This window comes from Lepidochelys kempii, chromosome 13, assembly GCF_965140265.1.
Source record: "Lepidochelys kempii isolate rLepKem1 chromosome 13, rLepKem1.hap2, whole genome shotgun sequence".
Lineage (NCBI taxonomy): Eukaryota > Metazoa > Chordata > Testudines > Cheloniidae > Lepidochelys > Lepidochelys kempii.
The window spans coordinates 2,106,591-2,131,340 of NC_133268.1; the positions used below are offsets into that span (position 1 = coordinate 2,106,591).

General features: G+C 48.2%; 2 protein-coding genes across 2 annotated transcripts in view; one reads left to right on the plus strand and one right to left on the minus strand.

The window, feature by feature from the left end:
• PLAGL2 (PLAG1 like zinc finger 2) overlaps window positions 1–8,453 on the plus strand; it is a 26,679-nt gene extending 18,226 nt beyond the window's left edge. The window contains exons 4-5 of the mRNA XM_073308713.1: window positions 2,664–2,826; window positions 7,781–8,453. Coding sequence (XP_073164814.1) covers window positions 2,664–2,826; window positions 7,781–7,859 — 242 coding nt within the window. The 3' untranslated portion in view covers window positions 7,860–8,453. The remainder of the gene's footprint in view (window positions 1–2,663; window positions 2,827–7,780) is intronic.
• The window catches only part of TM9SF4 (transmembrane 9 superfamily member 4), a 26,417-nt gene extending 2,707 nt beyond the window's left edge, over window positions 1–23,710 (minus strand). Inside the window, exons 1-17 of the mRNA XM_073308710.1 lie at window positions 23,613–23,710; window positions 12,459–12,572; window positions 10,134–10,233; window positions 9,360–9,528; window positions 9,142–9,268; window positions 7,406–7,529; window positions 6,294–6,412; window positions 5,970–6,081; window positions 5,270–5,340; window positions 4,644–4,776; window positions 3,910–3,991; window positions 3,745–3,820; window positions 3,143–3,226; window positions 2,081–2,256; window positions 1,615–1,678; window positions 714–833; window positions 23–112 (exon numbers count right to left, since the gene is read on the minus strand). Of these exons, the coding sequence (XP_073164811.1) occupies window positions 23–112; window positions 714–833; window positions 1,615–1,678; window positions 2,081–2,256; window positions 3,143–3,226; window positions 3,745–3,820; window positions 3,910–3,991; window positions 4,644–4,776; window positions 5,270–5,340; window positions 5,970–6,081; window positions 6,294–6,412; window positions 7,406–7,529; window positions 9,142–9,268; window positions 9,360–9,528; window positions 10,134–10,233; window positions 12,459–12,572; window positions 23,613–23,633 (1,782 nt within the window). The 5' untranslated portion in view covers window positions 23,634–23,710. The remainder of the gene's footprint in view (window positions 1–22; window positions 113–713; window positions 834–1,614; window positions 1,679–2,080; window positions 2,257–3,142; window positions 3,227–3,744; window positions 3,821–3,909; window positions 3,992–4,643; window positions 4,777–5,269; window positions 5,341–5,969; window positions 6,082–6,293; window positions 6,413–7,405; window positions 7,530–9,141; window positions 9,269–9,359; window positions 9,529–10,133; window positions 10,234–12,458; window positions 12,573–23,612) is intronic.
• Between the last annotated feature and the right edge of the window lie 1,040 nt (window positions 23,711–24,750).

Genomic DNA, 24,750 nt, shown 5'->3' on the forward strand with positions numbered 1-24,750 from the left:
ACACAGGGGGAACTGACAATACCTTATTCACGAAGTAAAAGATGGCATAAATCAGTACATAGAAGGCAGATCCTCCAGACACCAAGAAGGTCCTCCACCACCAGCGATAATCCTGACACGGATAGAAGAGAGAGACTGCATTATTTCAACGACTTCATTTCCCTCTTGGGCTCCTAGGTACACATGACCCACAGTGCCTCCTTGGTCCAGATGGGGTAGGAATTATCCCCCGAGGCAGGCAGGTTACCACTGTTTGGGGATTCATCTTACAAAGAAGAAACTACTATGAATCATTCCCAAATTGTCTTAAGTATATCAGAGAACAAATAATGAACAATGAAACAGAAATCCAGCCCCTTGCCAGGCCCCTGTTGTGGCATATGCCATGGGAAACAAGACAGAGTTCTCCCACAAATATCTGCAGATTGGAGGTATTTCTCCAGAAACAAATTATACTTGAAACGAGTCTCCCTGAACCTCTCCTTTGCAGCTTCCTTTGAGGAAGAGTCTGGGCCCCATCCTGCAAGGTGCTCAGCAACCTCACACCCCCTGAAGTCTGTGGGAGTTGAGGGCATTCAGCACCTTATAAGCCTGGGCCTCACATCAGCAGACTAGACTTCTGCGCTGATGTAACAATCAAGTAATAGCGCTTCTTGAAAGACACAAGGTCTGTTCACAGATCGCTACTGAAACTGCAACGGGGTATGTCTCACCTCAGCACAGAGCTGGAAATATACCATGACAATGCTGATTTGGGAGCAGGATACCACCAGGATTATAAAAACCAGGAAGAGAAAGCCAAAGAGGTAATAGAACTGGTTCTCCCAGATCGCCTGAAACAAAGACAGCATAAGTTCCTCACACAACACTGCACCAGAAGACGCTGGTGCAAATCAATAGACAATCTAACTTTTCACAGCAGCTGACCCAAGCAACAGTAAGTGGTTTGCTCACTGCTAGGGTGGGTCTAGCAGATACACGAAACCTGGTATACTTTACAACATGCCTTGAAAGGCGTTAGGCTAGAAGAGCAAATTCACAAAGCTAGGCAAAAAATAGCTGCCTGGACTCTGAAAAGTCGAGGGAAAGGGGCCAAACAATCGCAGGGACACAGTATGAGGTGGGAAGAGCCACCATGGTGACACCTTCCTTCCCAAGATAAGGGTTCTTGCTCATGGGGCAGGTCTTTGTTCTCCACAGTAACAAGACCCCTGTAGTTTCTTCTGGTCAATTCCATGTGAAGGTGAGAAATGGGAAGGAACTACAATGGTCTCCTCTGAAAAGCTTCACACCTGTGGTTTCTAATTTTTGTAGCAACTGTGAGGCATCCCTTCACCCTGGCTGTCCTTAGCCAAGAATAACCCAAGAAGATTCTGTAGGATCAAATCTAACCCACAACATCTTCCAAGAGTCCCAGCAAGAAAACAGCCTGAAGACCTACGCTCCAGTGCTTCCCATTCACAGGGCCCCAGAGGGGCAGCAAAGCAGTTACCCACTCCCTGCATGCACACACCAAGATAGGTCTACTCCAGGTGGATAACCCCTCTCTCCTTAAAGGCACAATGCAGCGGTGGTAAGATTCTTATTTCAAAAAGAGGTGGATTTGGTGCTTACACTGAAGATGAAGAACAGTTCAATGAACATGGCTCCAAAAGGGAGAATGCCAGCCATAAGAATCCTATGAGTGAGGGAGAAATTCTGTTACCACCAAAACATGACTGTCTTTAATCAAAGATTAGAAAAACCACCACCCAAACCCAGATACACTTAGGGTCAAAGGATACTGCTGGAATAAGTCTCTCACAATTAATTAAAATGAACAATTCCTGCTTTCTTGGCCTTCATAGATCTCATTAGGTAGGTGGTTAGGAGGTACTAAGCTACAGACCAGGGTACATTTACTATTTCTCTAAGCAGCACAATGTTTCAATGAGTAAAGTGGGGTGCAGTGGGAGGGGCAGCCCACACACCTACAATTCACCTGTGATGTCCAGAGACCACCAGATGGCTGCCTTGTACAGTGGGCAGAGGGACTTGGAGTCTAATAAACTACCAGATTTACTACACATTTGCAACTCACCCAACGAATCTGTTCATGTACCACCTCTGCTCCGGGATCTGCCTTGGAATCTGATTGGTCCGCACAGGATTATCATATGGCTGTTTGCGAAATCCAAAATAGTATCCCAGGTAGACCAAGGGCAAGGAGATACCGAACCACATGCAGAGCAGGGCCAGCATGGTGGGGAAAGGAACCTGGAACCATAGCAAGCATCACCACTAGGGTCCTAGCAATTCTACCCACTAAATTCACCAGTGCCAACAATCAGATGAGGCTTTTCAAAGTCCAGCTCACCAACCAACCACAGGATGTCAGTGAGGGACCAGAGGTGGCTCATTGTCACATCCTGGGAATGCTTTAGGTTCCACCATTCACTCTGGCTTTAAATTAGCTCTGTTTCTGGGAGCATGGATTCCCCCACAACTGAAGATCCTGATACCCCCAGTCCCTCTGAATCCTGGAGGAACTCAGGCTCTGGCCATTTTTAGACAGCAACTCAGTACTGACCATACAGGACAGAGCAATTAGAACCTAAATCCAAGAGGCTGTGTCCCACAGCAGCCAGTTTTATCTAATCTCTCATTCTCTCATCTTCCCACAGGTAACAACCTCCCCTGCAGCATCTTAGCTACAGTTGGAAATGCAGCTGGTCTGGGCTCCACCCTGCCTGAGGTTCAGGTATTCTTTTACCTCTCCCTGGAGCCCTCTTCACATCCCACCTGTGTCCAGGGACAGCTTCAAAACACCTCAGGGTGTGCAGGAAGGTCCTTTTCAACATGCACTTATTTGCTTTTTTAAACTGTTCCTGCCTTTGTGTGTTTGCTTGTCAGACTGTCGCTCTCCCAACGGGCACAGCCAAGGGGAGTCCCTTCACCAGGGCATTTGCAGCTGGAACACTTCCCTTAAACAGCATTCCAGACCCCACCAGCCTAAACCTGCTTTGAAACACTCACCATTACAGGCCCAGCTCTTGACTGCAGACACCTCCATAAACTAGAGGAACCCAGAGATTAAGTGCCCTCCCAGGAACCCTGTGAGCACCCTACCCAGCCAGGTTTGCAAGGAGAAGTGGGTACATACCGCTCCAGAGGAGTGCTTCCCCCATATGAAACAGTTCAGGACAAAGCAGATACCAAAGACTACACCAGGGTACAGGGTTGCCGTCTGTGGGAAAGAGCACATGTTAAAAGAGAGTGGGAGCTCATTATCCCCCAGGTCACTGGTCCCCAAACTGTGGGGCATGCCCCCCCGGAGGCATCCTCCTACCCCTCCTGGCCTGGGTGTGTGTGGACACATTCCATTACCAGTAAAAGGGGGGCGGGGGCATGAGCACAAGACAAAAAGTTTGGTCATCACTGCCCCAGGTGATCTTAATGCGCCCATCACTGGGGTAAATTAGGTGCAGAAAAAACACCCCTCTGCTTCACGCATGCCTGAGATCCTACCCCCATGCCCTTCTGCTTTATTGTGATCCATACCCAAAAGACCTCTTTCTTGCCAGGATTTACCCGCACAGAGCTGCCAGGACCCCAGCCCCATACCCAGCTTCTCTCTATATGATAGAACTGGCCAATGCCCACCTGCCCAGCAATGCCTACAGCAGGATGCTTAACAGCTACCAAAAGCAACAAGTGTATTCTGCCTTAGGAAAACATGGCAAAGAGACTCCAAGAGTCACTTACACAGAAGGCCCCTTTCTTCCATCTGTGGCCTTTCAGCGTCCGATAAAGACGGCCAGCGGAGAACCCACCAAAAACCCTGGGATGGAAAACAGGAGAGAAGCCAGGTTATCTCCCATTACCTGACAGGCAACAGCATCCCAGCATAAGGGCAGGAGACACACCTACCCCATGAACATGAAGAGAAAGCAGGCTGTAGTCATCAGGGCGCCCCGGCTAGAAGGTGACAGCATCCCCAACATGGCAACAACTGCAAAACAAAACACAAGAGAAAGGTGGCAACCGATGGACGTGCTCTAGCGAACACTAACTAGAGGAGCCCCGGTTCGCACCATGGAGAATCCAGCAGCCGGGGATCGCTTCACCTCCCACACAGAACTTGTTTTCTCAGGTCGTACCTGAGACCAACAGCCTCTGGTGACCAGAGACAAGGAGGGAGTTAAGACCCTTCCAAGCAGCACCAAGGCTTTGGTCTCAAATAGGAGCAATACATGTCAAACCTCTTAGTGTTTCTAACTACGTTAACAGGTGCAGCTCAGGAAGACAGTGTGTGCTTTACCTTTTAGAGTCTGCCCACAACCCCACCAGCCAGCCCAACACAGAGCTCTCAGATCACAGGTGGACCCCAGCGTCCAAACCACTCAAAACCAGCTGACACTACATAGAAAAATATGGGTTCTTTCCTTAGGGAAAGGCACCTAGAAACCTGGAACTACTGAGTATGGCTCTGTAGTCTGAATCTGTCCTGAAACAGGACATAGCCAGCAAATGAAGAGGCTCAAACCAAGACAAGGGCAAGTACCACCAGCTGCTGAAACTCTGCTGGTGATCAGGCCTATATAAGTCAGATAATTCTCTTTCCCCTCCTGTTAAGGCTGCTCAAACCCAGTGGTGATACTCACAGATAACTATCAGGATCATGCAAAAGAGTTGAATTCCAGAGCCCAGTAGCGAGCTGAGAATCATGGGATATTGTGGAGGCCTGAAGACATCTCCATGCACAAGTTTCCAACCAGATTCCTCCATTGTATCTTCCTGTAGCAAAACCAGAAAAGGGGCATTAAGATTTTATCACCCAAATGGAAACACAGGCTCCTTCGGGATGTCACACTCTCCCAACACCAATTCCCTTTCAGGGAGTCCATCATTCTGACAAGAGATCCTGCATTCTTTTTGGGTTTTAAACTGAAGGTCTCTAAACACAGCTTTAGATCTGGACTGTCACATACCAGGACATGTGTTTACTGAGCTAATTACTTACTCAGTAAGTCTGGAAGAGTTTAATCAAGTCAGTGGTAGTGATCCCCCAGCAGCTTGGCTGAGCAGCTCAGCTGCTGAATGCACCAGGAGCTCACCTAACCGTCCGATCCTCCCCATCAGTTTATTACAGAGCTGCCCCTCCCACCTTCAATAGTGCTTCTAACAAAGTAGGGGTCGGGGAAATGCATCGAGTCTTCAGAGAAGGGCCCCTCCCCACATGTTCTGGTTTTACACAACTCCCCCCCAGGAGAACAGATACATTTCATACAATGTCATCTTCCTTGTTGTAGTTGGCAATGTCCTTCCTGAGAGTGCGGATAATGATCATGCTGAGAATACCTAAAACACACAAACCCAGAGTGAATGAGACATTGTTATAAGGCTCCCAAGTAACCCTGCCTTGCTACTCTCCCAGATGCTACAGAAGCACAACTCAGACTCATAGTTCCTTGGCTCATTCCTTCTATGCGTGGTCCCAAGCAACATGACTTAGGCAACGCAGCTGCTCTCCCAGAGCCTACTCCTGCACCACTGTCAACTGGAGCTTTGCCATTGCCTTTAGTGAGCACAGGATCAAGCTCTCAGGGCAAAGAATAGTATTGATGCACAAACAAGGCCATGTTGTCTTTCCAGGTTTGTTCCCAGTCTCCCTACTAAGCTGTGGAACTCAAAGAGGCAGAGAAAGTTGCACACCAATACTCGTGAGCACGGAGCGTGGCAGAAGTCAAAGCGTCAATGGACTCCTCCACCACAAAGTCCAGTTGGACCATACAAGAAACAAGAGCCAAGGGCTGACTCCAAAAGGAGCTGCCTGGGGTGGGAGTTTTACACAAACTGACCCTTGGCAATACTTTTTATTTACTGCTCCTATTTGGGAATTCAGACCTGCCCTGACGTTTAAAACAAGTTCCTGACCCCCAGTGGCTAGCAATGGGGAGATTAACCCCCCACCCCAAGGTCTCACTCACCTGAAAGGAAAAAGACAACCACGACTGAATTAATGATGGAAAACCAATGGATCTGCACATCACTCATGGTCAGGTAGGTGTCCCAGCGAGAAGCCCATTTAATGTCACTCTCCTGGAGGAGCAGAACAGCATGTTCGGAAACTGATAAGACACCCCAAAAGCCATCAGCTCCCCCTACTCACTCATCACACTGTACCCGCGCACCATTCATTACTCCCCTGTCTGCAACACGGACACCCATGGCACTTTTCTTTCTGGAGCCCAGCACATGGTCCTCCCTCATCCCAGGGTACAGGTCAGCCAAGTCCCTCCTTACTCCCTCACCTCCCAGTGGACAGAGTAGGTGAAGAGCAGCTGGTTCTTCTTAGTGGGATCTATCTCCTGAGGGGCTGAGCCTGCAGCTTCAGGCAGTATACAAGTGCCCTTCTCATCTGCCTTCAGATCTAAAGGAGAAAACATCCACACATTGTATGTACCACATTAGCATTTCCCTCCGCCACACAAAGGGAAGGGCAATCAAGCTTCCCCCAGACATCTAAGGCACAGTCTTGTTCTTACCAAAGACAGCAGAATGCACTGAGGGGACAGCAAGTTCCCTCCCTTGGTGGCTGAGCGCAGCTCTGCATTGTTCAAAAGCTATCCTTTCACCCAATAAACGACCAGCATTCATACACCCTGAAAGGAACCCTGGCTAGGCCCCTCCTTAGCTGGAAAGATGGAGGCTATAGAGACAGAGCCTCATAAGACAGGCATTTGGAAGAGAAATAAGCAGGTGGATCCTCAGCTCCACCAGAAACACTGAAGACCCATCAACCCCCCACCTCCTCCCATGCCCAGGGAGGTAGCAGGATCATAAGAATTAGCATACTAGATCAGACCAAGGTCCATTTACTTCCATCCCCTGTCTCCAACAGGGTCTGATATCTGACGCTGCTTCGGAAGGTGCATAGGATAACAGAACCTATAGAGTTTCATTCCAACCCCCAACAGCAAGAGGTTGCTCATGCCCTGAAAAAGGTGGACTTATATACCATCTAAGAAATTTTTTAAAATTCCATCCAGTGTAGCCATGGACATTCTCCTTATCAATGTAAATGTCTATGTCTGCTGTCTTTTTGAACCTTGTTAGCCTCAGTGAAAGCTGATGGCAATGAGTTGCACAGGTTAATTATGCAAAATTATATTTCCTTTGATCAGTTTTCTCATGTGGTTCATTTCAGTTTCAAGCACATGTCCCACTGCTTTTGTATCAGAGCAGGTGCTTTTATTTACTGGGGCATATTTCAAAATCCCTCAGTCCAATGTCCAAGTCTGCTTTTCAACTGGAACTTGCCACCTGGGATTTAGGTTCCTTTTTGGACCTGCAATGCAGGTGGCAGTGACTGTAGGGAGCTCTGCTGCCATCCTTACAGGCCAGGGTAGACTACATAATTTACCTTCCAGTTTAATGCTCTGGGGAATCACTTCAAACCGCACAACCCTGTAGGTGGGCTCCTGATTCTCCTCCACCTCCTCTCTGTGGTAGTAAAGGATGAAGGAGAGGTGGTTGTGCAGGTAGAACTAAAACAGATTGACATTAAAAAAAAAAAGAAGTGTTAGTGGCCCAAGGGAGAAATGGACAACACCTGGGGCAACAGCTGCACATTCCCCAGGTTAAGGACTCCAACAGCCTCAGATAATCTGGGCTACACAGCAAGGCTGCACTCTATTTCCCTCTGAGCTCTCAGAGAGAAGGAACAGGATCTCTCTTCTCAGTAACTATCTCAGGCTTTTGATCAGAATAAGAACGACCATGTTTCACTCCATTTCAGATCAGGCGACCAGCGATCTTCTAAGGGGCAGAACCCAGCCAACCGTTCAACAGCATTTTGCATGGTACGACTCCACTAGCAAGAGGTGCTCCTTTGAACTTACTGCTCTACAATGTTTCTGTAGTACACCAAATACATATACTGCAAGGGGTCCTGGCTGTCACATGCTTCTTCAAGGCAACCGCATCCCCGATCATATACGGGCAAAGCACAGCAGCTCCATAAAAGTACAGAAGGCTTCCCTCATCCATAAGAGCTTAAAGGTTCCCAGTGATCAGAAGCGCATGTGCAACTGCACACACAATTACAGCATGAGCACGAACAAACGAGGAGTCAGGCACATAGCTGGCTAGTGGCACATGCAATCACTGCAAATGCAATGCAATAACTACACATACAACTGCACACAAGTCTGAAATCTCCACAAAGTAGCCAGGTGGCTGTTCTTATAACTTGACCAATGTCTTTTTATTTTCCCTACTATTATATGCCCTTTACCCACCTCCTTAAGCATATTTGTTTGTGTCACACTTAAACAACTGGATTTTACTCAAGTGAATTCTGATTTTTGCTCTCTAAACTGAATTAATACACTCTCCATGATTGTATTCCAGCCAGTTCCTTTTGTTAATAAAAATACTGTGAGAAATACTCAGTGGCATTTATACAAGGAGCTCAAAGCAAGTTACAAGCATTAGATAATCCTCACAGCACTCCTGGGAAGTAACTACCACCACTTTACAGAGGGGGACACTGACACCCAAAGCATTCTCACAGTCATCTGGTGAATCAGTGGCAGAGCTACGTATGAATCCCAGGAGCCCTGGCTCCCAGTCCCCTAATCAATAGGCCACACCATTTCTCTAACTCCTTTTTCCATTCCCTCAGGGCCGGTCTACACTAGAAAATTAGACTGATTCAGCTACATTGCTCTGGGGTGTGAAAAATCCACATCCCCAAGTGACGTACCGAAGCTGACAGTGTAGACAGCGCTAGGTTGACAGAACAATTCTTCCATCGACCTAGCTACTGCCTCTTTGGGAGGTGGATTAACTCCAGCGACAGGAGAAACCCTCCCATCCCTGTGGTGAGTGTCTACCTTGAAGCGCTCCAGCGGTATGGCAGCTATGCTGCTGTAGTGGTTTAAGTGAAGACATCGCCTAGGCCTGAGGATCTAAAATACCATATTTCCGTCCTGCATACGGCCATTCAGCAGCAGTTCCAGCCCTCGCACCTGGTGGCAGCATCTAACATCATGGTGCACTTTATTCTTTTTGAAGGAGGCCCACAAGGTTCTCCAGAACAGGCTTTTTCAGGGATCCCACAGAGGCTTTATACAGGAAGCTTCAAGCACAGGTTACCTTATTACTGTCCATGAAACCAAGCCTGTATCCATGCTCAAACTGCACATCTTTTTCCTTCTTCTCCTCCTCCTCACGATTCGAATAGAACTCCAGCCGTGTGGCCACAGGCAAGTTATCAGCAATACTGAAAATACACAACATTTTCAAATCAAACCAGCCCACAGCGCAGCGATTCCAACCCAACCCTGTCATAGTGAGATTCGGTGGCAACTCACAGATGGATATAGTAATCCTCCCGGATACGCTCTGCAATCAGCTTGCTCTGTTCCATTGTCAGGGTGACTGGCTTGTTGGGAAAGTTGCACAGAACCTCACATTTCTTCTCTATGTTCATGAAGACCTGGAATGGCGTGTTTACTATCCGGTCCCCCCGCAAAACCTCACCTGGGAAACAGAGACACAATGGGAGGAGTGAGGGATACCATTATCAAGCAACACTGATTCTGCCATCGGGTTTCTAGCATGCTGTTTATCATGGAGCAATGAGGGCAACTTCAGTGAGTTACAGTGTGGACAGCAGAGTCTTACGGAAGCTGGAGAGGTTACAGCAGATGCTGACTGTATGGAAAGAGATGCGAAAGAACAGTTTGGAGCAAGGATCTTGTCTTGTTTGTCTGAAGCACCAAGTACATTGGCGGGTTCTTATTTCTGTAGGTCCATCAAAGAAGCATTTCCCATCACTTCTTGGCTAACTGGGAATTCCAGCTTCCTGCTGCTGCCTCTAATCAACTAGCAAGAAGAGCATGGTACACTGGAGAGTGCCTCCCCTCTTTTAATTCACAGGTTATCATAGGCTGCATTTGCAATTATTTCTCCCACTTAAAATGCACACATTGGAGTCACTCACACCCAGACCATGCAAGAGGTAGGGCTGCAAATATTACTGCGTTCCAAGTACAGGTGCTGCTATTGCTCAGCCTATGAGATTGCACGGGCCTAGACAGCAACATATTTACATACAGAGAGCATGCTGTGTGATGGGTACGTACCCAGATTCTCAGCCTTGTACGTTATCTTGTTGGGTTGGCAGAAAGGCAATGAATAGTACTCATATGGCAGCTGGGTTCGTGAACTGGTGAGCTTCACAGCCTGAAGAAAGAAGTAGCTGTTATCTTCCCCTCTGTGACCCGCTAAAAACTCAGACCATTTCCTATGCTCCCTACATCAGTTGGAAATTGAAGTCTCATTCAGAAGACCAATTTCAAAGGGAAACACACTTTCTAAGATAGTCTCAGTGGGGGGAAAGCCAATCTGAACTGCCCTTCCCACCACCATCAAACAACTAATCCACTAAGCGTAGGAAAAACCTGCTCCAGTAACTGAAGTCTGTAAGGTTACCAACTCCACCAGCTACATCAGGCTTAGTGGAGTAATTCTCTTACGCATAGGAACGATCACAAAGTTAACTAGGGCACCAGAGAGCCAGAATTGAGTATGAAATGTTTGTAAGGGGCTGGTTGGGCAGCAGTGGGGGAGTGAACCCCACTGTGTATAATAGAAAGGTATCCCTCTCAAATTTTACCATGCAACTGTCTTCTTCACAAGACACGCAGATACCCAGATACATTAGTTCCAAGCCTTTATTTGGAGCCCTGTTCTAGGAAAGGGGAAATGGAAGTTATGGTTAAGTCCAGACTTCTTCACCTCTGCAGCCTATTAATAGTTCTATGTGCCGTACCTGCTGCAGCAGCCCCATTTTTCAGTAGCAAAGAAATACCTGACGCAGATGTGCCCAATATGTCACTCCCCTATAACTACAGTCCTCTTGAATCTCTCCCATGCCTATTTTCTGAAGCACATGAATGGGTCACAAGTTTGTGAAAATGGTTTGGTGTGACCACTGTCGTTGCCTTTGGAAAAATCCTAGGCCAGCTCTACACAAGGTGCGCTTTGCCAGTATAACTATCCTGGCAGAGCACTCCCAGGGTGGAGGAAGCTCATCCAAGCAAAATTGCACTTTTGCGGGAATAACTGTTTCTACAGTGGATGCTTTTACTCACAGTTGTGGTCAGAGATCACCCTCTGTGCACCTGACCAACACAGTTGTGCTGACAAAAGTTTGTAGTATAGACCAGGCCCTAGTCATGTCCTCAATCCTATATGAAGAGTTGAGCAGAAGCTGCTTCTGAAGACAACAGATACTGACAAAACTGAATACTGCTGGTGGGCATCCACAAAAATGTAGGGCACAACTGAGGTGCAGAGATCCAGTATAAAGGGCACATCTGTTCTGACAAACAGGAGCTGTTTGTAACTGAAGCCAACCTCACTTATGGAAACGTACAGGAGGATTTGCCAACCGGTCTCACTGCTGGAGGACACATGTAGCTTTTGAAATCCTTTTGAGAGTTGCTATTCCAATCCAATTCCTCCTGAGGCTACTTTGTGATTTTACTGTAGCCCCGAGCTGTTCGCTTAAAATAGCTTGGGTCAGGGGATTTGTGACCAGAAAGTGAGTTGCACTGTGCTTGGTATATGACTAGACAACCCCAACATCCCCACAGACATCTACTTTTCTGGATGCCTTGTAAGCAATTTAGCCCACAGCTTTAGAATAAATAAATAAATGGCTTTAGGACTGTTTCTGTCTAGAAAGCAAGTCTGAACTCTCTCCCAGCAGGATAGACGCAGTTCCAGAGTTGGATATTAATAACATTGTGTGGGAGTGTCGGCAACCTTTGCCATCTTCGTGGGCGTTTGAGGTCTGGAGGAAGGATATGGGGGCATATTGTGGATTTCAGTTTATTCCTGGCATGGGGAGAGAGCTCGTGAGAACTGACTTGAACCAACAACTTGAAAGTGTTTCGTTCTATCCTTGGCTTTATCCCATCATCTTCAGGACACAGCCACTTCACGCTTTGCTTGTAGCCCAAGAACTGCCCTGATGGCAGTTTCACTCAGTTACCTCATGCATATATCATGCACAGTATTGGAGACAGAGAAGTTTTGATTACTTTCACTTTGTAACCAATGCTGCTGGGAAATCTCTTGTGCCAAGCAGAGCGACGTCTGCAGGGTTTCTGGTGCAGCTGTTTGCATGGTTCAAAGAAATACCTGAGAGAAGAAATGGGTGGCCAAGAGAGAAACTGAAGAGAATAAAAAAATAAGTTGGGACTTTGAGGGGGGAGGAGGAGGAGGAGGACGACGACGACAACAGGTATGGCCCAGAAGCCCCTTTTTACTGACATTTTACATGAGCACTGAATTTTAGAGGCAAGATTCCAAAGCTTGACTTTGGTAGTCCAACTTGGCTACTGTGCTATAAATAAATGTGTTCCCTCTTGCCATTTTTGTTCCTGTGAAATCCATCCTACCTTGATTTCTACGGGATCCTTCTGGTGGAAGTTGATTGGAGCTACACCTGGTACATAGAAGGAGCTTGTCTCATGAAAGAGTGCAAGCAGCATCAGCAAACATATCGGCCTTTCCTGAAAAGGAAAAGAGATATCACGGCTGCACCACCTGGGGGACACAGATCAGAGCAAAACCCGATGGAAGAAAGGTGACATGGTGGACAAGAAATCCCCAGTCCGCTAATGACATTTATAAAGGCTGCATGGTCTAGCAATTCAAGTACAACTGAGTCAGAAGAACTGGGTTCTATTCCTGATTTTGTGACTCTTGGCAAATCACTTTCCACCTCTGTTTTTCCATCTTTAAAATAGGGATAATATTTGCCTGTCTACCTACCTCAGGCGCATGTTGTGAAGCTCAATTAATATTCATGAAGTGCTTCAAATTTCTTAGGTGGAATACACTATAGACCAGAACTGCAAAGTGCTACAGATCTAGGATAACAAGAGCTCTGAAGCAGTTGACCATGGACACTTGATGATCTCATCACCATTTTTCTCATTCCACTCCCGACAAAGACGCCTTTCCATGGCATGCTGTATCTGAAACCTCCCCCCACCTTTACATTCTTGCTGCACACTACATAATCTGATAGGTGTGTAACAATCCCCAGGCTGATACAAGTACAATACACATTATTCTTCACCCTGGTAACTCCATGTTTCGCTATAGAGCAGGATATTAGACCCGGCACTAGCCAGGACTGCACTTCAGTAATTCTCCAGCAGCAACCTCTGGGCTGCTGTTCACAGGACTTATCTTCCCTGCAACAATTAGCTCAAATAAGAGCAGCCACACTGCAAAACAACATTCTCACTCAACACGTGAGTTGCGCACAGCAATTTGATTAGCAGCTCATGAATGGTGCTAACTCCAGCTGTAACCTTACTCCTGGGGGAATTCTGCTCCACTGCGCATGCACAGAATGCGTGTCCCCTGCAGATTTCTTTGCTTCCCCGCAGAAAAATGACTTTCTGATGGGGAAGCAAAGGGAAGCCACAACAGTGGTCATGTGACCCTCCCCAGCAGTATGTTTCAGGCATAGGCACTGACTCTGTGGGTGCTCTGGGGCTGGGGCACCCACAGGGAAAAATTAGCGGGTGCTCTGCACCGACCGGCAGCCAAGCTCCCACTTTCTCACCTCCTTCTCCACCCCCCCGCCCCGAGCATGCTGCGTCCCCACTCCTCCCAGCACTGCCCGCCTCCCCGGCGCCTAACAGCTGTTTGGCAGCGCTTAAGACTTTCCAGGAGGGAGAGGGAGGAGTGGGGACATGGCACACTCAGGGAAGGAGGTGAAGAGGCAGGGCAGGGGCGGGACTGGGGTGGGAAAAGGCGGGGTGGGGCAGGGACTTTGGGGAAGGGGTGGAATGGGGGTGGGGCGAGGGCAGTGCATGGGCAGGAAGAGGTGGGGGTCGAGCACCCATCGGGCAGAAGGGAAGTCAGCGCCTACAGTTTCAGGTGCCCAGGGCAGTTGGCAGAGAGGTAAATTGCTATGGGGCAGGACAGGGTAAAACCCGGGGGTGGCTCCTACCCAGAGCTGGGCTCAGCTGCTAATCTGATTGGACTTCCTCTTCTCCTGCACAGCATCCAGGGCCAGGTCAGACCCACCCACAGATTTCTCCCGCAGCTGCAGGAAGTTCTGCAAACTCCCTCCCCCCCAAGCTTCCTTTACCCATTGCTCCTCAGCTGCAGGGGAGGGGGAAAAAAATCGCTGTACAGGAAGCTGCTCCCCCATCTGCCCAACTCCTGTGCATCCAGACCCCCTCTACACAGACCCTCCCACCAAGCTTCAGTTCCCGCCCCCGCACTCAGAACCCCTCGATGAGCCCCAATCCCCCTGCACCTAGACCACCCCAATGAGTCACCTGTGCTTGGATCCCCACCCCCACCGAGCCCCAACCAGCTGCACCTGGATCCCCACCCCACTGAGCCCACTAACCCAGCACCTGGACCCCCCCCCACTGAACCCTCCATACCCCGACCCCCCTGCCAAGCTCTATCCCCACACACCCAGACCACCTCCGCACTGAGCCCCAACCATCTTCACCTGGACCCCCCGCAGAGTCCTATTACTGTTGCACCCAGAACCCCCCCAACAAGCCCCTGTGCATCCAGATCCCCCCTGTACCCAGATCCCCCATTAAGCTGCCTGCACCCAGACTGCCCCACACACAGGACAGTCTCATCCCACACCTGGATCACCCCCACACTACGTCCCTCCACACATGGATCCTGCCTTGCTGAGCCTGCCTGCTCACACCTGGTGCACCTGGCATGGCCCTGAAGTATTTCTGGGGCAGCCCGGTCCTTGCACGATGTCTGGCTTGGGTGCAGCCTCACCACTGAGTCCGTGTCCCGGGGAGGAGCTACACAGTGATCTCCCACCTCTGTGCAGCCCATGGCTTGTGCTCCCCAATGCCACGCTGTTTGGCAAATAAAATTTTGCAGAATTTTAAAATACTGTGCGCAAAATTTTTATTTTTTTGGTGCAGAATTTTTTCTTCTTCACAGAATGCCCTCAGGAGAATAACCTGTAGCTGCATCCTCCCCTACATTGCAAACTCAAGCATCAACCCATGTCTCTTAATGGGTCCACTAGCTGGAGTTTAAAGCACCACTTAACTCAAGCTAGAGATTTGTGTAGGGATGGGGTCAGGTTTGGGGCAACATTCAAGTTATACCTCGAGCTAACAGTGCAGTGAAGACAAATCTATGGTCAACACTTTCCTGTGCAGTTTCCCTATAAAAGCAGCAAAGTCCATGTCACTCTCCTGGGGTCACGATGTCTATAGGCAGAGGCTAGGGAAAAGTGGTGAAAGGAAGCACAAGAGAGAACAGGAAGAGAGCGGAGAAAATAGAAAAAAGAGGGAACAGGCTGGCCAAATGACATGGGGCTAGACGAGGAAAAGGGGAAGAAGCTGCACTGGTGGATCACAGTCTGGGACAGAGTTTAGCTGCTGGGGTGGGTGAGTAGGGTCTGGGAGTATGTGGAGGAAGGACACGCCTGCTTCTGAAGATGGAGTATCTTGTAGAAGCTACGCACTGCCTCTGTCCAACAAAAGCTGTATTGGCAGGCTCGAGGAAACTAATGCAAGTCAGACCTCTTTGGCCAGAGGCAGTGGACACAGTGCAGAGCAGTGAGGAGAAGATGCTGGCCTCTGGAAATTCACAACTGCCCATCAACCATGACAAAGCACAGTCCCACAACAAGGACGACGAGTGAGGACATCCATCCCAAACTGTGAGTCTATGATAAAGCACTACAATATCTGTAAGCACACTCTAAATACTTACCCCTTCCCAGAGTTTTCTTTATCATTAGTTTAAGCAACAAACCTCAGGCTAAGCTTCCTCCTGAAATTAGCTATTCCTATGTTCCCCTGCAGAGCCCCCCTGTACCTGGCTCTATTTCCCCTCTGCCTTCTGTACCCTTGGAGCTAATAGGCCCCCACCTGCTCTGGCTGCCAGCATGAGTCAACAGAAAGGACCTTGAACAGAGATGCACAGCAAAGCAATGGACAGACACCCTGTCACAACGACAAATAAACACAGGGGTGTTCTCCGATTTCCCATATTCATTCAACTGCAACACAAGATTACAGCTTTACTAATATTCCCCAAATCCAATAATCTAATCTAGAGTACAAACGCTTTATAATGTAAGCCTCTGCATGAACCCTGGTTTGGTGCCATTAAGATGAAAAAGGTCTCATAGGTGGATAAAACGCTAAGAGGAGAAATCACCCTTGCTCTGCATCACACAGCAGCCAGCTCTGTCACAGCCACTGCACTTAACGTTTATATAGTGTCAGAAACGTACCCTGCACTTTACAAAACAGAGTAAGGTGCAAACCTTGCCCTGAGGAGCTTACAATGTAATTGGATAAAACAAGGGTGTGGCTCAGGAAATGAGCAGGCCTGGAGGCATGACAGGAAGGATTTGAGGAAGCAGCAGGTCTTCAGTGGACATTTGACAGAAGGAGACTGTTCCAGATGCAAGGGCCAGCCAGAAAGGTGGTGTGAAGCTGAGAGCTGCAGATACAGAGAACCTTAAGGAGAGAGGATTGGGAAGCGAGAACAAGAGCAAAGGTACAGAACAGGCAGAGATGAGATTGTGCAAGGCCTTGAAGGTAAAGCCGAGAGGACAAAGAGGAGGAGGGAGACAGGTGGGGTTTTACGGAATTCTCCAGTTTAGATTCCTGGCATAGCTGTCCAATGAACAACAACATGCAGCATGTACAATGGAAGGAGTTAATGCTGGTATCAGGACCTTTGCTTTCACATTTGCAGGTCTGCTTCCTTGTTTTGAGACAAAAAAGAAACATAGCTGCAACAATATGGACATGTGCCAACCGATTTGCTCAACTCCAAGGCCTAGCCCAGCAGTGCCTCCACATAGAATCATAGAATCATAGAATATCAGGGTTGGAAGGGACCCCAGAAGGTCATCTAGTCCAACCCCCTGCTCAAAGCAGGACCAATTCCCAGTTAAATCATCCCAGCCAGGGCTTTGTCAAGCCTGACCTTAAAAACCTCTAAGGAAGGAGATTCTACCACCTCCCTAGGTAACGCATTCCAGTGTTTCACCACCCTCTTAGTGAAAAAGTTTTTCCTAATATCCAATATAAACCTCCCCCACTGCAACTTGAGACCATTACTCCTCGTTCTGTCATCTGCTACCATTGAGAACAGTCTAGAGCCATCCTCTTTGGAACCCCCTTTCAGGTAGTTGAAAGCAGCTATCAAATCCCCCCTCATTCTTCTCTTCTGCAGGCTAAACAATCCCAGCTCCCTCAGCCTCTCCTCATAACTCATGTGTTCCAGTCCCCTAATCATTTTTGTTGCCCTTCGCTGGACTCTCTCCAATTTATCCACATCCTTCTTGAAGTGTGGGGCCCAAAACTGGACACATGTGAGACTCCTTTCGGTTTCTTCGGAAGCTAAACGAGTAAAAGGTTGTAGGACTGTGTCCTGCCTCCTTAAAAAAACAACTCTGCTTACTTTACTTCTGGGGGAATTCTGCACTAAAAAAAATTAAAATTCTGTACACGATATTTTAAAATTCTGCATATTTTGTCAAAATAATGCAATATAATCACTCTGGTTTCAATTATTTTGGTAATTTATTTAAACTACAATACAATGGGAGTAGAGAGCATTGGAGGAAATCCCCAAACCCCCTTGCCTAATAGTAAGGTAGCTAGGTTTGACTCTTTATTTCTAGTTATTAGTCAACAAATATATGCAGCCATATGCTCAGTGTTACATCACAGGCAACAGAAAAGCAAGCGAGGGCTGGGGAATCAAACTCACGATTTATAGTGGCTACTGACCAGAAAAGTCAGTAGCAAACAGTTCATGGAGCACACTGATAGGAAATTTAGACCAGTTCTAATCATTAAAGCACTGTAAGCATTTATAAGGCCATACTGTCCTTTACACCAATTTGGCAATGTAAAGGAGCCTTAAAACATCTGCATGACATTCTGATTGATACATCAAAGTAGACCTCCATTGTATATTTCAAAAAGAAAAATCACTCTAGTGATGGAAAATCCCATTGGTGTACTGGGAAGTTGCACCATGTGGCAACAAGTGGTACCATGGAGTTACATAATTCCAGATCCCAATAGAAAACCTTTAAGCACAAGAGTCATAATTGACGAAGGGCTTGTCTACCCTACCCGCTGGATTGGTGGGCAGCGATCGATCCAGCGGAGGTCGATTTATTGTATCTGGTATAGACACGATAAATCGACCGTTGAGCACTCTCCCGTCAACTCTGGTACTCCACCAGAACAAGAAGCGCAAGCAGAGTCGACGGGAGAGTGTCAGCTGTTGACTTACCACAGTGAAAACACCGCGGTACGTATATCTAAGCATGATGACTTCATCTACGCTATTCATGTAGCTGAAGTTGCATCTCTTAGGTCGATCCTGGGTGGTAGTATAAACAAGCCCTAAGTTTCATTATTTAGTTTCTCACAAAACCACTAAGCCGCAAATGAGAGAGAAAACAAGCAGCTAGAGCAGCAGCATTCACTCTGAAGTTGGATAGCCAGACAAGAACGACTGTCCCCGTTCCATTGTGATAAACCCATCAAAGGGACAGGCACAACAAAATCTGGAGGAGAGGAAAGCACAGAAAAAGCAACAGCACTCTCTTTCAAACAAGGCTACTTCTAAGATCTCTCCACAAACAGAGAGCTGCACAGGAATTCTATGCTTTTCTGCAGACCTGGAAGTTAAATCTCACTGAGAGAGACCAGAGAGAGAACTCCCTTATTGCTGTGAGGCTAAGTGAACCCATCACCACCAGAAATTCCTGATGTGTGTCAACAAGGTCCTCCCAACTACACAATGTAATAATCATACCACCAGACAAGTGACGTTCTTCCATGTGTGAAACTCAGCACTGAACGGCATCAGGCAGAGTCACATACCAAATTCTCTCCAAGAAGTTCCTTCTGAATAATCACCAAACTTAACATGAGCAAACAATTCCAGCAGAAAGTTCCACTGACTGTTATGAATCTAATTTATGAAGTCATTAAGAACAGCCACCAGTTAATCTGTGAATCTGTTAGTGCTTTCCAAAACAGACACTTGTCTATAGCTGAGCCCCCCGCCTGTGTCTTGGCTAGACAGGAGCTTACTAGATGTTTTTATTATATTTTAAAAAGTGCATGCACACAGGGTGAGAGAATTTACAGCCACTGAAGATGCCAGCACAAGAGACTGAGTTCCACAGTTTATCTACAGAACAAATACACTGCAAGCTTCTCTCCATGCCTGTCTGCCAACATGCCTCAAACCTAATCTGGAGGGACTATCTCCAGGGGGGTGAAAAAGCCAGTCTCAAAGTCCATTCAAAGCAGTGGCCTCTCTGCCAAGACTGCCAGCAAGCAGCGTCTACTGGGGACAGCACCAAGACCAGGACCATAATTCACACAGGCTAACCTCAGATGGCAGTAACATTAGTCGTATCACAGGCTCTACACAGGGCTTGCTTTGGGACTTCCTTCTGACCACAGTTTCGAAGTTCACTTGCAAACCCAGTGACAACATTACAGGTGTACTCAAAGGGTGGAAATGGAGGGGGAGGGGAGCTCAGTGGTGACTGACACCATATAGACAACAAAAGGGAAAAACATCAGTGTGATCTGCTCTTTCAGTTAGTGTGCATCTTTCCGGCCTCTATGCTAGGGGCAGTGCCAGGCCCCTTTTAACTCACATAAAGCCACGTTTGGAAGAAAAGCCAGCAAAATAGAGAAGAGAAACCTATGTAGTGTGTCCCAGTGTTTTTAAAGCAGTCTTGTTAGATATTCTTGGCAATTGTGTGGACAAGCTCATCTTTATTACATTTCTGACCAGCTTTCACATGCACTCAGTAGAGCCACTGAAAGCCTTTGGCAAGGAGACAAATGCTGTATTCACGCTGCTTGCAGACTGTCCCTTTGACACTTGGGGAGCTGTGAACAGCCTCCTGTGCTCTCACCTCTACACAAAACAGAGGGCTAGTCTACACTAGAATAGCTACAGTGACACAGCTGCTCTGCTGCTAGGGCAGACGCTCTATGCACTCTCCCGTCGTCGGCATAATTACTCCACCTCCCTGAGCTGCGGTAGAAGAAGAGCTCCTCCCGCCAACACAGCGCTGTCCACACAGGTGCTTAGGCTGGTGTAACTTATATCGCTCCGGGGGGTGGCTTTTCCACACCTCTGAGCAACTTAAGTTACACCGAAGAAAGAGCCCAGAGGCCTCAGCCTTCTAAATGGGCAAAGGAACAATTCCACAGCGAAAGAACAAACAGGGTAATATAGATTTCTGAAGCAAAATAGATGAAAATTCCAGTACTTCCATGCAAAGAATCTTTAAACAATCTCCCATAGCATCCTCTGGCCCTAACACGACATAGAACACGTCACACATCCCTTCCCAGCTATCACTGCCCCAACACTTGTATCCACAAAGTATGTTGATGTCGCTCATGTATAAGCCACACACACACACACTATATATATATATATCTCCGAACCGGTATGAGCATCCTTCCACAAAAGGACGCTAAGTGATAGAAAAAAGCACCGCCACTGACTTACGGTGACACCTCAGGCAGGTCACCGGATTTCTCACGGACTTCTTTTCCCACATCTGTCATACCTGCCTACATCCCTGGGATGTTTTGTGAGGTGTAATAAACTAATGCTCGTGAAGACCTCCAGGAACCAAGGAGGGAAGGTGGCTATACATATCTAGTTTTATTACTACAACTTGCACTAATATTTGACACACAAATATAATCCCCCGTTAAACCTGGCACTAAGTGTTCGGCCTAAGTCCATGTTCCTGTTAAATGGATTACATAAAAGAGTCCTACTCTCAATTTTGCCATTACCAAGAACAGTTCAACCTCTTCATATTGTGGGCCACCTGGTCTGATGGACACTTCCCTCCCAATCCGACCTGAGTCAGCTAAAATGTTTGGTTCCATACAAAATAGTATTAAGAGTATTAGAGGACACATGAAAATAGTTTTGCTTTGTGATGCATATAGCTGGTTGGCTCAATCCTCACACCTCCTGTCTTATTGCTGATCTGTTTATTTCCTGTCCATAGGTACAGGGCTTTAGCTTGCAAGTTCTTTTGGGCAGGGACTGTCTTATATTTGCACAACACCCAGTACAATGGGACCCTGACCTGATTAGAAGCTCTGGAAGTTAGTTATACAGCTAATAATTAGGAATTGTCCACACTGCTCTATTGTCTCCAAGTTACTCTGTGTTTTTGATTTGTTCTCCAGTGTATTTATTACCAATGTTCGTGTCAGCCTGCACCACTTACGACACAAAGTAGGAAAGGCAAAGAGGGGCTTCAAAAAAAGATGTATTGGTCAAAAACCGCTCTAGAAACCTGTATCTGTATTAGCTTTTGGGGGGAAATCTCCAATTCACTACTGCCAGTGGTAATGCTCGTGTAGACAGGGCATCAGCATTTTACCACCATGCCATCTAGACCTGCACTGGGCAGGTTTAGACACCGCAGTGGAAAGAGACACAGGAGCCTTGCCTACATTAGCTCTGTAATTGTTCCCATCAATTGTGGAGCTCTGCTGATAATGGTGGAACAGTGGGAGGTTTATGTATTTTTTGAAGTGCAGAATAAACCAGAAGAACGAGGAGGACGCGTGGCACCTTAGAGACTAGCAAATTTATTTGAGCCTACGCTCTCATGGGCTAAAGCCCACTTCATCGGATGCATGTCTAATGCATAAAGAATAAACAAGGTCTCAGACTGGATTACAAAAGCAGGAAGACTCCTTGAAGACTGCGACAGTTCATCACTAAGAAAGAAGCAGCTCTGCAGAGTAAATATGAGAACCACTGTCTTAGAACGGGGAAAAAACAAACACAAAAGGATGTTTGGTCAAAAATTCTTAACTACAAGCCACCTTTGTGCAATATGTTTACAGCAACAATCTAATCTTTTTGCATAAAATGTAAAATAACAGGGCAGCAGAGAAATCATTCCACAAAGCAGTCTGCTAGTGAATGGAGGTGATAAGGACATCAACAGCCATGCTAACTTTCCTGTTTAACATAACACACCCATCTCCCTCTCATGCAGGGGTAGGGAAGATAGGATGATTTAAACTTTAAGAAAAGGAGGATTTGTGGCTAACACGGCTGCTACTCTTAAACTTTAAGGTTTGTCCTGACTAGGAAAAGTTTAGGTTGGGTTAGGCTTAGCAAGCCAATCAACTGACTGGTCATAGATCAACTGACCGCCTATTTGACCATAATCAAATACTGTCAACTATTCCAAAAAGAATGCCTGGATGCAGGCAGCAGCCTGCCTGCCGGCCTACCTACCTCTTTGATTGCACTACGATGCCATTCCTTCATTTTGTTTAGGACTTCATTTCACTGTGTTCTGCATTTTTGAGTTAAAATAATTCAGTTAACTAACCTGTTTTTTGTAATTAGTCATAAGTATTTAATTAAGGCTAAGCCTGTTGGAGACCATACAATCTTATTTTTTCTGTTTTATTGTTCTAATAACTTAGTGCTTTAAAATATTTGATTGTTTTTGACAATACTTGGTCATTATTTTTGGACCAGTCAAATGCCCAACCCAAGGCTGGGCTCTAATGCTTATTAACTAAGCTCAACCTGAACACGACCACTGTTCCTAGTCAAGTCAAAGTAACGAGTTTATCCCACCTACAACTTCTGTGATTCTACTAAACTCAGGATTATTCCTTGTAACAGGAACCACAGAGCTAAGAGGGCTAGAGAAAGTGCTGCTACCAACTAGCATAAAAGGCCTAACGCGTTTCAGGCTTTCCCGAGTTAAAGCCTGGCCTGTGCAGAGTTTGCATCGGTCAAGTCAGTGTCACATGCGAAGGGTGTTTATTTCCCCACAGTTCAGAGGAAGCAGAATTCAAGGGAAAACAGTTATTTCGGGCGAGAGCCTCTTGCTCTGTGTGATCAACGCAGGGGACAAATCCCACGGGCAGCTAGGTTCATTTCAGGAGACGCTTGTGAGAGAGGAGTGTTCTGGGAGCTGCTGGAGCGGTGACTCCCCAGCAAGCAGCCGGGTTGCGCCGCAGAATTAAAGCAGTGCCCCGATCAAGCCCGGGGCCCCAGCGCCCGCACCTTCTCTCCTTCAGCAACGCCCTGCCCGGGCCCTCAAAGCAACCCCCAAAGTCTCGAAACTCAGCATACTCCCCCGCCCCCCCGCGACCAGCACTCAGCTCGGGGCCTCAATGGGCCCCCCGCCCCCGGCAGTACCGAGCCCAGCAGCCAGCCCGGTCCCAGGCTCCCCGCAGCCTCAGGCCCCACCCGGGCGGCGAAAGACCCGCCCCCGCCGAGCCTCCGGCGCCCGCCTGCCCCCCAGCCAGGGCTCGAAACTCCCCCCTCGCCCCGCCACAGCCGTCCCGGGGCCCCGGCCCCCGCCCAGCTCGGGCCCCGGAGGGAGAGGCCGGGACAAGCCCCGGGGCGGGGCAGGGCGGCTGGGCCCGGAGCTCGGGCCCGCCGGGCGCCGCTGACGCCCCGGGGAGGCTGGTACCGAGCCCTGACAGGCACCGTCCGCGCCGCGCCGCTCCGCTTACCGTGGCCCCCGATGCCGCCATCTTGGATCCACGTGTCGGGACAGACGTAAGCGGAAGTAGTTAGTGGTTGGTTGGGGAAGTTTATCACCATGGAGACGGCGACGGGCGGAGGAAGCCGGTTCCGGGCAGCCGGGATCTGGGCCGGGCCCTCCAGGCGGAGCGAAGAAAGACCGAGGCCGGGCCCCGGCCGAGCATAGGCACTGCCTCCGCGGGGCTACGCTCCCTCGCCCCATGCCCTAGCTACCGACAGCGGGCCCAGCTCCGGGGACAGGCCTGCCTGCGGCGCCATCTTTACTGAGGGCAGCAGGGCTCGGCCTCAGGCCCGGCGGGCGGGTCTGTAACACTCGGCGCCATCTTTACTGAGGGCAGCAGGGCTCAGCCTCAGGCCCGGCGGGCGGGTCTGTAACACTCAGCGCCATCTTTACTGAGGGCAGCAGAGGGTACAGGGAGCCCAGTGTGACATATTCCCTTTCGCGGCCCTGTGTGGTTAACCCTGGAGCGTAATGATGGCAATCTGTCACTGTTGTTACGCTGGTTGATGGGCCCCCAGCTGGACAGAGAGGTGGTAGCCGCACCAGTGGGCATTGGCAATACTGGATACCTCTGTTGGGGTAAATCCTAGAAGGAAGAGACCGTGCCCTGAAACCTGAGGTCTCTCCCTCTATTAGCCAAGGGAGGACAGGGTACGTACCAGTAGCTAGAAACAGGTAATACCAGGCCTTCTTTCATTGAATAGTAGGGTTGGAAGGGACCTCAGGAGGCCATCTAGTCCAACCCCCTGCTCAAAGCAGGACCAACCCCCAACTAAATCATCCCAGCCAGGGCTTTGTCAAGCCTGACCTTAAAAACCTCAAAGGAAGGAGATTCCACCAGCTCCCTAGGTAACGCATTCCAGTGGTTCACCATCCTCTTCGTGAAAAAGTTTTTTCTAATATCCAACCTAAACCTCCCCCATTGCAACTTGAGACCATTGCTCCTTGTTCTGCCATCTGCTACCACTGAGAACAGTCTAGAGCCATCCTCTTTGGAGACCCCTTTCAGGTAGTTGAAAGCAGCTATCAAATCCCCCCTCATTCTTCTCTTCTGCAGACAAAATAATCCCAGTTCCCTCAGCCTCTCCTCATAAGTCATGCATTCC